General features: G+C 41.8%; 2 protein-coding genes across 6 annotated transcripts in view; one reads left to right on the forward strand and one right to left on the reverse strand.

Annotated features, from left to right (window-relative positions):
- The first annotated feature begins 56 nt into the window (after positions 1-56).
- cnot7 (CCR4-NOT transcription complex, subunit 7) lies at positions 57-11,603 on the forward strand. Of its 4 annotated transcripts, none has more exons than XM_024428848.2 (7): positions 58-195; positions 837-1,049; positions 1,166-1,359; positions 2,681-2,842; positions 6,198-6,342; positions 6,521-6,631; positions 10,771-11,603. In XM_024428848.2, the coding sequence occupies exons 2-7, from the start codon at positions 933-935 to the stop codon at positions 10,900-10,902; spliced, it is 861 nt and encodes a 286-aa protein (XP_024284616.1). In that variant the 5' UTR covers positions 58-195; positions 837-932; the 3' UTR covers positions 10,903-11,603. The 4 variants fall into 4 exon arrangements, with proteins under 4 accessions (XP_024284618.1, XP_024284616.1, XP_024284617.1 ...); XM_024428849.2 differs by having other exon boundaries at positions 923-1,049; XM_024428850.2 differs by lacking the exon at positions 6,521-6,631 and having other exon boundaries at positions 57-195.
- Positions 11,604-11,711: 108 nt separating this feature from the next.
- The window catches only part of zdhhc2 (zinc finger DHHC-type palmitoyltransferase 2), a 27,677-nt gene continuing 24,103 nt past the window's right edge, over positions 11,712-15,285 (reverse strand). For both annotated transcript variants that reach the window (XM_024428846.2, XM_024428847.2), the window contains 4 exons: positions 15,103-15,195; positions 14,578-14,696; positions 13,347-13,425; positions 11,712-13,236 (listed from right to left, as the gene is read on the reverse strand). In XM_024428846.2, the coding sequence (XP_024284614.2) occupies positions 13,385-13,425; positions 14,578-14,696; positions 15,103-15,195 (253 nt within the window). In that variant the 3' untranslated portion in view covers positions 11,712-13,236; positions 13,347-13,384. The remainder of the gene's footprint in view (positions 13,237-13,346; positions 13,426-14,577; positions 14,697-15,102; positions 15,196-15,285) is intronic.

The raw sequence follows: 15,285 nt of genomic DNA on the forward strand, positions 1-15,285 counted from the left end.
CGGCGTAATGAATACGCCCCCGTCCTTGGACTCCAAAGGCCAACGTGTATACGTTCGTGACGTCACTGTGTGCGTGATGACGTTGTAATGGAGGTTCAGAGGTGGCAGCTGTGGGTTGATATCAATGACTGTCGGTATTTGGAATATAAAACTGTTTAAAAGTTAGTTAAAAGGCCCTGACCGTGTTTAAACAAGGTAATTGGGAGTTTTTTAACTGTTCACTTGTAATTGCACAACCCTTATTTAGCGAACGCTAAGTCGGGAAGGTTGAAATTCAAGCCCTATTTGGAGTTGGTTAGCTAGCTAAGTTAACGTTAGCTAGATTTGCTAGCCAGCCACATATTTTAGCCAGCTGGCTAACGGTAGCTGACAGGTGCTAGGGTTGGGCATTATAAGAGGCGATGAAACACTATGATATCATTGTATCTGAAGAGAAACGCATCATGTCCCCACTCTAAGGTTAGCAGACTCCTAGCTAATTAGCTAGTGAACTGCTAGCTAACTAGCTAGTGGGACAGGTAAGTTAACTCAGTTCGATTACTAGATGGGTGCCTGTCATCACAGTCTGCTAAAAAAGTAGCTAGCCAGTTATTTGCCCCAATAACATTAAAGCATAGTAAAGTCCTCCTAACAGCAAGATTGTTAGCTACAGCATTAGCTATCTAGATTAGGCAGTATGTTACACAGTATATTAGCTAGCTAACGTTAGATGTCTGTAATTCTCCTGTCAAATCTAGTTAACGTTAGCTAGATGTTTTAATGTAACCATCGAGTATGTGGCAAGAAATCTCACAGGGTTATTGTGTAACCGGACATTGTTTGTTGTTTATCTCCAGGTCAAACAAATAAAGAAGGACCACAATTCCATGGTCATTTTCTCGATTGAGAGTTTGTTTGTTTGTTTTTGATGCCTTGCTTGTAGAGCTGGCACTATGCCCGCGGCTACTGTGGATCATAGCCAAAGAATATGTGAGGTTTGGGCTGACAACCTGGATGAAGAACTCAAAAGGATCCGTCAGGTCATTAGAAAATACAACTACATTGCCATGGTAAGTTATGAAGAGTTCTGATTAAAGGCATCTTGGTTGACACTGACAGATATTTGCTGAACATTGTGCTGCTGCTCCATTTCTGCCTTCTCTATTGCTTTGTGTTCTGTTCATAGGACACAGAGTTTCCAGGTGTAGTTGCGAGACCGATTGGAGAGTTCAGAAGCAATGCTGACTACCAGTACCAGTTACTGCGATGTAATGTAGACTTGCTAAAGATTATCCAGCTGGGCCTTACCTTTATGAATGAACAGGGTGAATATCCACCGGGAACTTCGACATGGCAGTTCAATTTTAAGTTTAACCTCACGTAAGCGTTCCCCTTTCTATGATGTCTATCAATGTTCAACTAATTTTCATGTCTTGTATCAAGACTTGACTTGCCCATGTTAGAGAACTCAGCTATATGACCTGCCTCTTGTACAGCACCTACAGAACAGGGGAAGTTTCATAGCAACGGCTCTTTGGAGGCACTAGGAGAAAAGGAAGAACCTTTTTGTTTTTACCATGAAAGGTTTTAAAGATGATTGTAATGTTTATATGTATTGTACGGTACTTTCTTGAGGAATTACATTTTTATAACTTGAGATTTCTGCATTAAAGTAACTACAAAAAGGAAGTCCATTTGATGTAGTCTGTTATTGAGGTGATATTATTGTAGTATGGAGTTTGACTAGTTTACATGTCTGGACTGATGGGCAAAGGCACAAAAAACCTGCTCATATGATGTATGAAACCAAGGCAAGAACAGGCCTATGTTCAGTGTTGATACTGCACACAATCAGGGTCACGCTCATGACTAGTTCTGGGCCAGGCCATTTGAAGGCTCAATGTCAGCAAGCCACATTGAACGCCCTGGACCAGAGCTAGTTCAGGACCTCCATACAGGAGTGAACGTTGTCATACTGAAGCTGCACTGCCTGCACACCATTCAGGTAAAGGACAATGTGACCAAGATTGTTTAGAAACCATGTGGCCAAGACTTTCACTTGAGCCACCAAATAGGCTGCACCTGTCACATGAGCTGCTTACTTTCTCAACGAGCTAATTGACTTGCTTTTCTCCTAGTGCCTCAAGTCATTTTTCAAATGTTTATATTGACATATTTCATAAATGCTTTCGAGCATATCGCAGGTACTGTTTTATTTTCATGTTTGTTTTAGTGAGGCACTGAAGACAGTGTTTTGAGTAGTATTTTGTTGTTTACATGTAACTTGTTTCTATTGTGGAAGTAAAACCTAAAGGCTTATCAGCAGTCTCAGACATTGAAGAAGAGCTATATATATATAGTGGGACTGCATCCACTTACACAGCAACAACAACTTTGTCATGCTTAGTGTACCCCTTGTTCTTATAGCCATTACATTCATTGATATAAATCAGGGGTTCTTAAACTTTTTCGGCTCTTGACACAAAATATATACATTTATTATCTTCCAGTGACCCATATCTTCTTCCAACTACCCAAATTAAGAAGAAATTGTGTTAATATAGATATATTCTCATGACTCGCGTCCCAGCTCTCACATGCCCAGGAGCCACTTTGGGTCCCGACCCACAGTTTAAGAAACCCTGTTATAAATGTTGAGCCTAGGTGTGAGTGTGACCGGTGTCTCCCTTTCCGTCGTCAGGGAGGACATGTATGCACAGGACTCCATCGAGCTCTTGACAACATCAGGCATCCAGTTCAAGAAGCATGAGGAGGAGGGGATCGAGACATTGTACTTGGCTGAACTGCTCATGACCTCAGGGGTGGTGCTCTGTGAGGGCGTCAAGTGGCTTTCTTTCCACAGGTAGGCCATTTAAAATCAAATCAAACTTTATTTGAATACAACAAGTGTAGACCTTATTAAAGTGAAATGCTTACTTACAAGCCCTTAACCAATAGTGCAGTTCAAGAATAGTAAAAAAATATTTGCCAAATTAACTGAAGTAAAAAATAATAAAAAGGAACATGAACATAACAATAACGAGGCTATATTACAAGGGGTACTGATACCGAGTCAGTGTGTGGGGGTAGATGTTGAGGTAATTTGTACATGTAGGTAGGGGTGAAGTGACTGCATAGATAATATGTAGTGATTAGCTGCAGTGCACAAAACAAATGGAGAGGGGGGTATCAATGTAAATAGTCTGGTGGCCATTTAATTAATTGTTCAGCAGTCTTATGGCTTGGAGGTAGAAGCTGTTAAGGAGCCTTTTGGTCCTAGACTTGACGCTCCGGTACCGCTTGCCATGCGGTAGCAGAGAAAAGTCTATGACTTGGGTGACTGGAGTCTCTGACAATTTTATGGGCTTTCCTCTTACACCGCTTATTATATAGGTCCTGGATGGCAGGAAGCTTGGTCCCAGTGATGTACTGGGTCGTACGCACTACCCTCTGTAATGCCTTACAGTCAGATGCCAAGCAGTTGCCATAGCCATACCAGGCGGTGATGCAACCGGTCAGGATGCTCTCGATGGTGCAGCTGGATAACTTTTTGAGGATCTGGGGACCCATGCCAAATCTTTTCAGTCTCCTGAGGGGGGAAATGTTTTTTCGTGTTCTCTTCAGGACTGTCTTGGTGTGTTTGGACCATGATAGTTCGTTGGTGATGTTGACACCAAGGAACTTGAAACTCTCGACCCGCTCCACTACAGCCCCGTCGATGTTAATGGGGGCCTGTTCAGCCCGCCTTTTCCTGTAGTCCACGATTTGTCTTGCTCACATTGAGGGAGAGGTTGTTGTCCTGGCACCACAATGTCAGTTCTCTGACCTCCCTTTAGGGTGTCTCATTTTTGTCGGTGATCAGGCCTTCCACTGTTGTGTCGTCAATAAACTTAATGATGGTGTTGGAGTCGTGTTTGGCCATGGCGGGCGTGGGTGAACAGGGAGTACAGGAGGGGACTAAGTACACACCTCTGAGGGGCCCCAGTGTTGAGGATCAGCGTGGCAGACGTGTTGTTGCCTACCCTTACCACCTGGGGGCGTCCCGTCAGGAAGTCCAGGATCCAGTTTCAGAGGAAAGTGTTTAGTCCCAGGGTCCTTACTTTAATGATGAGCTTGTGGGCACTATGGTGTTGAATGCTGAGCTGTAGTCAAGGAACAGCATTCGCACATAGGTGTTCCTTTGTCCAGGTGGGAAAGGGCAGTGTGGATTGCGATTGTGTCATCTGTGGATCTGTTGGGGTGGAATGCGAATTGCAGTGGGTCTAGGATATCCGGGAGGATGCTATTGATGTGAGCCATGACCAGCCTTTCAAAGCACTTCATTGCTACCAACGTGAGTGCTATGGGGCGGTAATCATTTAGGCAGGTTACCTTCGCTTCCTTGGGCACAGGGACTATGGTGGTCTGCTTGAAACATGTAGGTATTACAGATTCGGTCAGGGAGAGGTTGAAAATGTCAGTGAAAGCGCTTGCCAGTTGGTCCGTGCATATTTTGAGTACACGTTCTGGTAATCCATCTGGCCCTATGGCTTTGTGAATGTTGTTTAAAGGTCTTGCACACATCGGCTACCGAGAGCGTTATCACAGTCATCCAGAACAGCTGGTGCTCTCGTGCATGCTTCAGTGTTTCTTGCCTTGGAGCGAGCATAAAAGGCATTTAGCTTGTCTGCTAGGTTCGCATCACTGGGCAGCTCGCGTCTGGGTTTCCCTTTGTAGTCCGTAATAGTTTTTAAGCTCTGCCACATCCGACGAGTGTCAAAGCCGGTGTAGTGGGATTCAATCTTAGTCCTGTATTGACGCTTTGCTTGTTTGATGGTTCGTCTGAGGGCATAGCAAGATTTCTTGTAAGTGTCCGGATTTGTGTCCAGCTCCTTGAAAGCGGCAGCTCTCGCCTTTAGCTCGATGTGGATGTTGCCTGTAAATCCATGGTTTCTGGTTGGGATATGTACGTACGGTCACTGTGGGGATGACGTCGTCGATGCACTTATTGATGAAGCCGATGATTGAGGTGGTATACTCCTCAATGCCATTGGATGAATCCTGAAACATATTCCAGTCTGTGCTAGCAAAACAGTCCTCGCTTCATCTGACCACTTCCGTATTGAGCGAGTCACTGGTACTTCCGGCTTTTGTTTTTGCTTGTAAGCTGGAGGGCGGGGGAGGACTTTTTATTCATATCTGTGGGTGGCGTAAAGGTGGTCGAGTTTTTTTTCCCCTTTTCCCTTTGTATGCACATGTGAGATGCTGGTAAAAATGTGGTAAAACTGGTTTAAGTTTGCTGCATTATAGTCCCCGGCCACTAGGAGCGCCACTTCTGGATGAGCATTTTCCTGTTTGCTTATGGCCTTATAGAGTTGGTTGAGTGGGCTATTACTGCTGGTATCGGTTAGTGGTGGTACATAGATGGCTACGAATAATATAGATGAGGTCTCTCTTGGTAAATAGTGTGGTCGTCAGCTTATCACAAGGTACTCTACCTCAGGCGAGCAATACCTCGAGACTTCTTTAATATTAGACATTGCGCACCTGCTGTTATTTGACAAAAAGACACACACACCCACTCCTCGTCTTACCAGACGTAGTAGCCTCTTCTCTGTTCTGCCGGTGCATGGAATATTACGCCAGCTCTATATTATCCGTGTCTTCGTTCAGCCACGACTCTATGAAACATAAGATATTACATTTGTTTATGTCCCGTTGGTAGGATAATCGTAGGTCATCAATTTTATTTTCCAATGATTGCATGTTTGCAAATAGAACGGATGGCAGTGGGAGTTTACTCGCTCGCCTACAGATTCTCAGAAGGCAGCCCGGCCTGCGCCCTCTTTTCCTCCGTCTTTTCTTCACACAAATGATGACATTTGGGCCTGTTCCCGGGAAAGCAGAATATCCTTCTTGTCGGACTCATTAAAGGAAAAAGCTTCTTCCAGTTCGTGGTGAGTAATCGCTGTTCTGATGTCCAGAGGTTATTTTCGGTCATAAGAGACGGTAGCAGCAACATTATGTACAAAATAAGTTAAAACAACGCAAAAACTAACAAAATAGCACAGTTGGTTAGGAGCATGTAAAACTTCAGCCATCCTTTTCGGCGCCATCTTATCAGATCCAGATTCTAACCACACATGTATGTTATTTGTCACATCTGGTGCAAATTTGACCATTGTTAAAATCAATCATCTTAGACCTAAGAAGCATTTGGTTTATTTTTCTGTTTGCAGTGGCTATGACTTTGGCTATCTGATCAAGATTCTGTCCAACTCTAACCTGCCCGAAGAGGAAGTGGACTTCTTTGAGATCCTTCGCCTGTTCTTCCCCATCATATATGATGTCAAGTACCTCATGAAGAGCTGCAAAAACCTCAAGGTAACTTCAGCACATCATAACAGTTAAAGAAAGTATTACTCAACTTTGTATTCAATGAGTTTTCAGAGAGCTAACTAGGCCACAAGTCTTAATCAATAGCCTTTAAATGCATTATAGACATGGCCAGATGGCTAGATTAGCAGAATCTGTGAGTGACAGGGCGGAGTTTGATTGACAGGGTGGGCTACAGGAAGTGGCAGAACAGCTGGAGCTGGAGAGGATTGGCCCCCAGCACCAAGCTGGCTCAGACTCACTACTGACAGGCATGGCATTCTTCAAGATGAGAGAGGTACTCTGTCCATGTGTGTCCCAAATGGAACCCTCTTCAATATACAGTACCAGTCAAAAGTTATGACACACCACTTACTCATTCAAGGGTTTAAATGTATTTTTATTTTATTTTCTACATTGTAGAATAATAGTGAAGATATCACATCTATGAAATAACACATATGGAGTCATGTAGTAACCAAAAAAGAAAGTGTTAAACAAATCAAAATATATTTTAGATTATTCAAAGTAGCCACCATTTGCCTTGATGACAGCTTTGCACACTCTTGTCATTCTCTCAACCAGCTTCATGAGGAATGCTTTTCCAACAGTCTTGAAGGAGTTCCCACATATGCTGAGCGCTTCTTGGCTGCTTTTCCTTCACACTGCGGTCCAACTCATCACAAACCATCTCAATTGGGTCGAGGTCGGGTGATTGTGGAGATCAGGTCATCTGATGCAGCAATCCATCACTCTCCTCCTTTGTCTAATGGCTCTTACACAGCCTGGAGGTGTGTTGGGTCATTGTCCTGTTAAAAAACAAATGATAGTCCCACTAAGCTCAAACTAGATGGGATGGCGTATCGCTGCATAATGCTGTGGTAGCCATGCTGGTTAAGTGTGCCTTGAATTATACATAATTCATTGACAGTGTCACCAGCAAAGCACCATCACACCTCCATGCTCCACGGTGGCAACCACACATGCGGAGTACATCCGTTCACCTACTCTGTGTCTCACAAAGACACGGCGGTTGGAACCAAAAATCTCCAATTTGGACTCATCAGACCAAAGGACAGATTTCCACCGGCCTAATGTCCATTGCTCGTGTTTCTTGGCCCAAGCATGTCTCTTCCTCTTATTGATATTCTTAAGTACAGTGGCTTGTGAAAGTATTCACCTCCCCTAGGCATTTGTACTATTTTGTTGCCTAACAACCTGGAATTAAAATATTTAGCGCCTGTATTTAGCGCCATCCATCATTCCTTTAATTCTGACCAATTTCCCAATCCCTGCTGATGGAAAAACATCCCCACAGCATGATGCTGCCACCACCATGCTTCATTGTGGGGATGGTGTTCTCGGGTGATGAGGGGTGTTGGGTTTGCGCCAGACATACCATTTTCCTTGATGACCAAAAAGCTACATTTTAGTCTCATCTGACCAGAGTACCTTCTACCATATGTTTGGGGAGTCTCCCACATGCCTTTTGGCGAACACCAAACGTGTTTGCTTATTTTTTTCTTTAAGCAATGTCTTTTTTCTGGCCACTCTTCCGTAAAGCTTAGCTCTGTGGAGTGTACGGCTTAAAGTGGTCCTATGGACGGATTCTCCAATCTCCACTGTGGAGCTTTGCAGCTCTTTCAGGGTTATCTTTGGTCTCTTTGTGGCCTCTGATTAATGCCCTCCTTGCCTGGTCTGTGAGTTTTGATGGGCGGCCCTCTCTTGGCAGGTTTGTTGTGGTGCCATATTCTTTCAATGTTTTAATAATGGATTTAATGGTGCTCCGTGGGATGTTTGAAGTTTTTGATGTTTTTTTCTAACCCAACCCTGATCTGTACTTCTCCACAACTTTGTCCCTGACCTGTTTGGAGAGCTCCTTGGTCTTCATGGTGCCGCTTGCTTGGTGGTGCTCATTGCTTAGTGGTGTTTCAGACTCTGGGGCCATTCAGAACAGGTGTATATATACTGAGATCATGTGCCAGATCATGTGACACTTAGATTGCACACAGGTGGACTTTATTTAACTAATTATGTGACTTCTGAAGGTATTTGATTACATCAGATATTTAGGGGCTTCATAGCAAAGGGTTGAATACATATGCATGCACCACTTTTACTTTTTTTAAATGTTTTATTTTATGGAACAAGTCATTTTTTTCACTTCACCAATTTGGACTATTTTGTGTATGTCCATTACATTAAATCCAAATAAAAATCTATTTAAATTACAGGTTGTAATGCAACAAAATAGTAAAAACGCCAAGGGGGATTAATACTTTTGCAAGGCACTGTAGTGGTTTCTTTGCAGCAATTTCACCATGAATGCCTGATTCATGCAGTCTCCTCTGAACAGTTGATGTTCAGATGTCTAATACTTGAATTTTGTGAAGCATTTATTTGGGCTGCAATTTCTGAGGCTGGTAACTCAAATGAACTTATCCTCTGCAGCAGAGGTAACTCTGGATCTTCCTTTCCTGTGGCCGTCCTCATGAGAGCAGGTTTCATCATAGCGCTTGATGGTTTTTGTGACTGCACTTGAAGAAATTGACTGACCATGTCTTAAAGGAATGATAGACTGTCATTTCTCTTTGCTTATTTGAGCTGTTCTTGCCATAATATGGACTTGGTCTTTTACCAAGTCCTACCTTGTCACAAAACAATTAAACACCACCCCTACCTTGTCACAAAACAACTGATTGGCTCAAACCCATTAAAAAGGAAAGAAATTAACTTTTTAACAAGGCACACCTGTTAATTTAAATGCATTCCAGGTGACTACCTCATGAAGCTGGTTGAGAGAATGTCAATTTTGCAATTTTGCTAGGACAGTTAAGGACAAAACGGTGTCCTGCGGGGATTAAAATAATTATCAATTAAATAAAAATACAGGACAAAACACACATCACAACAAGAGACAACACATACATAGAGACCTAAGAAAATAACAACAACAACATGGTACAAACATTATTGGGCAAGAAGGGAGGGACCACTTTGTAGAATCTCAAATATAAAATATATTTTGATTTGTTTAACACTTTTTTTTACTAAATGAAACTATGAAATGTGTTATTTCATAGTTTTAAAATAACACATTTCTTGGGAAGGGGGACCTAGGCAGCCTAGTCAGTTGTACAACTGAATGCATTCAACTGAAATTATTGGGAAAGGGGGATACCTTTCGCATTTAACCCAACCCCTTTGAATCAGAGAGGTGCCATAATTGAGATCGACGTCGTCGGAGCTCGAGGAAAAGTGGGTTAACTGAGGGGCAGAACAACAGATTTTTACCTTGTCAGCTCGGGGATTCGATCCAGCAACCTTTTGGTTACTGGCCCAACGCTCTAACCACTAGGCTACCTGCCGCCCCATTTTTACAATGTAGAAAATAGTAACAATAAAGGAAAACCTTTGAATAAGTTTGTGTGTCCAAACTTTTGAATGGTACTGTATAGTTCACTACCTCTGACCAGAGCCCTGTGGGCCCAGATCAAAGTAGTGCCCTATAAAGGGAATAGGGTTGGTACTGAGATGTTTGTGTGAATGGATCATAGAACAGGGAGATGACTCACAACTTGCATTTCTTCAAAGAGCCACCAGATGGTATTAAAGAGATAAACATATACTACTTTCACTAACCACATTTCCATCCACAGTTTTTATGGGAGTAAAGTCATACCGTATTTTTTTGAAATCCTGACAGCTGTGATGGAAACAGGAAGTTTCAGTACAATTTTATAAATTCTGACAGATCATTTGTTCGTTTGACATGGTAAGATCTTTTTGTGTCAGTAAAATTATTATGCGAGAAGTGGTGGTGGAAATGCCTTTATGGGCAAATATTAATATATTAACCATCATATCAATGTAAACTTGGAGTCACGCGATGTGTGTGGTCCTCCCACTACAACTCGGGAAAGCATGCAGTTCATTAGGCTATAGATGAAATAATACAGGGTGGTGAAAATGCACGGTGATCTTGATGCTCTTTCCAATAAATATCTAGGTTCTGATTCTGGTAACGTGATGATCGATGCTTGACTGCCTTTTGACAAATAAAAATATTCTCATTCTTATCCATAATAAGCCACTGTATTTGCGAGCAGTTGGTTTGAGCGCAGGTGCCAAGACCAAAGTAGGCACATGTAACACAACAGTTGTGATTACTATTGGTAGAGTTGAAAATCGATGGACACACATTAAACTTTTTATTTTTATTCGGTACATGAAAACTCAAGCGAAAAAGTGCATTTTATGTGCACAATGTTTTTGTTTTTTTGCAACAAGTCTGTTTGGTGAAACACCACTGATGGTAAAATGCGCATATTGTCTTTGAATATTCTAAAATCTGCAATCTGTCGCCAATTGGGTGGAAACCTAACTACAAACTAGTATACTTTTTATTGTATCTGATGACATCACATATTTTTTTAGATGTTCTTTGAGGATCATATCGACGATGCGAAGTACTGTGGTCACTTGTACGGGCTGGGTTCAGGCTCTGCATACGTCCAGAACGGCACAGGGAACGCCTACGAGGAGGAAGCCAATAAACAGCTGTCATGACATCATCACTGGGATCTTTCTGGATGGTCTGCTCTAGTCAATTACTACGACGACTGGAATAATGGAAGAACAAAATCATTATTTATATATATATATATATATATATATACACACACACACACCATTTCGGAAGCTCTTTGTCATAAGCGCTTCTTACTTTAGGTGGTTGGTGAATTTGGTGGTTCAATGGTTCCTATCTCCAGATGTACCCAAGGTGTGTGTTTGTGCTTAAAATCATGTTTTTTCTATGAAAGCAGTTTAGAGGGGCTGGTTGGTTCATTTAGATTTCACATGAAGCGCTTGAAGAGAAACAAGGGATTTTAGTTTTTCAAACTTTTTCTGTAGAAATTTTGCACTTTAAAGCTCCTAACCAGATCCATGATTTTATATGAAAAGCTACGTTTTTCTGGTATGCTCCTCTTTGTTGCCTTCTCTAAGTTACATTTTTTTCACTTAACATCTGTCTTTATTATGAAAATAAGTTGTTTTTTTTCACCAAACTTAGCCTTAATAGTAGCTACATTTTTTTTAATGTTATTTTAATATTTAATTTATTGTACTGGTTGGTTCTTTTCATGTGACGAGACCCCCCCTCCCCTCCATATGTAAAGAAAAAAAAGAAAAAATGCAATATACGAGAGATTGTTTTTAAAGCTTTTGTAAATAAAGGCTTCAAACTTTTCTAACATATAAGAACTTGATTTGAGTGAGTTTGAAATCTGTTTAAGAGTCATATTTTAAATTATATACCTTATAGGCTATTGAGGCCTATATGGGAGAAAGGTACAAGAACAGTCAATAGCAATATAAACAGGCTGAACATGGCATCATTGTATTTATCTGATAAGGCATCACAGTACAGTACATAGCCTCACATGTTCATAAAGTTATTTTTCTCCATTCATGCACAGAGTATTAAAAAAATATAGATTGACAAGGTTTTGCATACATTTGAGCCATTTACCAAAATGAAAACTGATGCAAAATGATGCTGATGACTCATTTCCAAACAGAAAATGTAATTTAAAAGGACCAAAGGAGTACAATCAGAACAGAACCCTCACAAGGAATGAAACAGCTGGAGCAATCACTGTATTATTTCTGCAGCACTTCCATATTTGAATGGAGTTGAATTGAGAATGCAGCAAACATTCTGAAACCGAGGCTTGGATTTGAAGACCATAGGCCAGTGTGTCAGGCCTCTGGAGAAAAACAGGATCTTTGGCTGGCAGTTTGACAATAAATAGCACTACAGGAACACTTGACATGGCAAGCACACTGACATAAAAAATAAGACTGATTGGTGATGTCTAAGAGCCAATGGTATCTTCACCAATGCCAGAGGAACACAGGAATCCTTTCAAATCAAAGAATATCAATATAGCCCTTATTCAAATGATTATTATGCAACAGTGATTTTACCGCGTTTCTAAGAGAGAGAAACTGGTATAATACATGAAACTATTTACGTTCTTATGTTTAGTTAGCATCCTGAGTATGAAGCATGCATCAGTTAATTGAAGGATTTTTTAAAAATCACAACAGGTTGTTAATCTCTTCAATACTTCTTTCATGTTCAGTGCCATAAAAAGCCTAACACTGCATATCTCATCCAATAATCACACACACAAAGCATCTTTTACTCTTAATATGTCTATACAATCATAGAATCAACATTCACTATCATACATCTTTGCGTGTTGGTTTAGGATTAAGTATTGGCAAATTCTAAAATTACATTAAAATGGAATATTTATACTGTTTCTGTCAATAATCACAAATACAAGTTAGTCATTCTAGTTTAGACATTACACAAGTAAAAATAGACGAATTTGAAGACGAAGTCCAAGATAATCAAATCATACAACAATACTTCAAGGATCCTTTACTAAAATAATATAGATGTACTGAACACATACACATGTAGCTTCTTAGACCAACCACCTGTTATACAAAGTGAAAATAAAACTCTTCTCATTCTATTCTTATGCTTTTCAGATCCAAACTTGAAAAAACACGGCAAGTAATTGGAATGCAACCTCAATCTTCCGAGGCCACAACTTGATCTCATACTCAATATTCAGCCTCCAGGAAACCAGTTTCCACCATGTCAAATGATTTCTTTAGAAACAACAATAACAATGCTTCGTTGGATTCAAATGTTACATCATCTGTTTCCAATGATACTGGTGAGAGCAAAAACAACAGTAAACTAAGCCCTTCTAAGCAGCAATTAACTACAGCAGTGTGTTATGGTAAGAAAGATGACTGGTTATGGTGATATCACAACTGCACATTCTCATAGGCACGCTGAACACTGGGATCACCATAGACCTGTTGAAGGAAATAAGTATTATGTGATTCATTAGAAATAAACCACATAGTTTTTACCTCAAGCTTTGTGGATAATATTTTTTAAATATTGAGATCAATTTTCAACTCACCTATGATTCCACTTACAAGTCTTCATTCCTCACCGTGGTTATGTTTCATTCTCTATGGCCATTGCTGGGTTACTTGTGCCTGAAAAACACAGCACGCATACAGTTAAGTTATTGGAGAATAATGATTTGTAAACATTTAAAAGTTTTAAAAAACAGTGGACATAAGTCTGGGGTTAGAGTCATGGCAAGGGTTACGGTTGAAACGGGATGTGGACATGAAGCTAGGGTTAGGGTTGAACCAGGATGTGGACGTGAAGCTAGAGCTAGGGTTGAACCGGGATCTGGACGTGAAGCTAGAGCTAGGGTTGAACCGGGATCTGGACATGAAGCTAGCGTTAGGGTTGAACCGGGATCTGGACATGAAGCTAGCGTTAGGGTTGAACCGGGATCTGGACATGAAGCTAGCGTTAGGGTTGAACCGGGATCTGGACATGAAGCTAGCGTTAGGGTTGAACCGGGATCTGGACATGAAGCTAGCGTTAGGGTTGAACCGGGATCTGGACATGAAGCTAGCGTTAGGGTTGAACCGGGATCTGGACATGAAGCTAGCATTAGGGTTGAACCGGGATCTGGACATGAAGCTAGAGTTAGGGTTGAACCAGGATGTGGACATAAAGCTAGAGTTAGTTTGAACCAGGATTTGGACATGAAGCTAGAGTTAGTTTGAACCAGGATGTGGACATGAAGCTAGAGTTAGGGTTAAACCAGGATGTGGACATGAAGCTAGAGTTAGGGTTGAACCTGGATCTGGACATGAAGCTAGAGTTAGGGTTGAACCAGGATGTGGACATGAAGCCAGAGTTAGCTTGAACCAGGATGTGGACATGAAGCTAGAGTTAGGGTTGAACCAGGATCTGGACATGAAGCTAGAGTTAGGGTTGAACCAGGATGTGGACATGAAGCTAGAGTTAGGGTTGAACCGGGATGTGGACATGAAGCTAGAGTTAGGGTTGAACCGGGATGTGGACATGAAGCTAGTGTTAGGGTTGAACCAGGATCTGGACATGAAGCTAGAGTTAGGGTTGAACCAGGATCTGGACATAGAGTTAGGGTTGAACCAGGATCTGGACATGAAGCTAGAGCTAGGGTTGAACCAGGATCTGGACATGAAGCTAGAGTTAGGGTTGAACCAGAATCTGGACATGAAGCTAGTGTTAGGGTTGAACCAGGATCTGGACATGAAGATAAGGTTAGGGTTTGCCTGGCTCCCATCAGATATTTGAACCCTCACCCCGTCTCGCTTTGTCCTCTGCTCCCCCATTCTCTGTCCAGGAGGGGGCGCTGTTCAGTAGTCGACTTTGGGACTCCCTCAGTGGTTTGGCTGGGAACTGGTGGCTCTCTCCAACAACACTGCACAACACAGGACAAACCATTAGGCAGGATCAGTACATGAATGGATTTCAATGGACTATTAGCAAAATAACTGTTAGAAAAGTACTCTAAAGTACTCTCTCACATCTGTATCCAAAAACCATCTTTATGGAAAAGGACCGAATGTATGAAGAGTGTAGGCAGGACAGTGATTTCCTGTGAGGGATGAATACTTACGTCTTGTTGGGAGGGGGTTTGTGTCCATGAGATTAATACTTATGTATTAGGGGGCGGGGGGTGTCCAGGAGATTAAAACACGTCTTGTTGGGAGGGGGTTGTGTCCAGGAGATGAATACTTACGCCTTGTTGGGAGGGGGTTGTGTCCAGGAGATGAATACTTACATCTTGTTGGGAGGGGGGTTGTGTCCAGGAGATGAATACTTACGTCTTGTTGGGAGGGGGGTTGTGTCCAGGAGACGAGGGCTGCTCAGGATCCTGGTTCACCAGACAGGTTGGGAAGGAGCACCCATCACCCAGACTAAGCACAAAACACAATCCTGTGTTTAAAAGTCTTCCTCTTCATCCTCCTAATAACTAACAACTAACTGACCTCCTCTCACGCTTAGAA

This window comes from Oncorhynchus tshawytscha, linkage group LG08 (assembly GCF_018296145.1).
Source record: "Oncorhynchus tshawytscha isolate Ot180627B linkage group LG08, Otsh_v2.0, whole genome shotgun sequence".
In the NCBI taxonomy this organism is placed as follows: Eukaryota; Metazoa; Chordata; class Actinopteri; order Salmoniformes; family Salmonidae; genus Oncorhynchus; species Oncorhynchus tshawytscha.

Excerpts from the sequence above, each read along its gene's own strand:
- cnot7 (XM_024428848.2), top strand. The coding sequence starts at position 933 with ATGCCCGCGGCTACTGTGGATCATAGCCAAAGAATATGTGAGGTTTGG. Across the intron at positions 1,050-1,165 it reads AATACAACTACATTGCCATG|GACACAGAGTTTCCAGGTGT; the intron begins GTAAGTTATGAA and ends TTCTGTTCATAG. Across the intron at positions 1,360-2,680 it reads AATTTTAAGTTTAACCTCAC|GGAGGACATGTATGCACAGG; the intron begins GTAAGCGTTCCC and ends TTCCGTCGTCAG.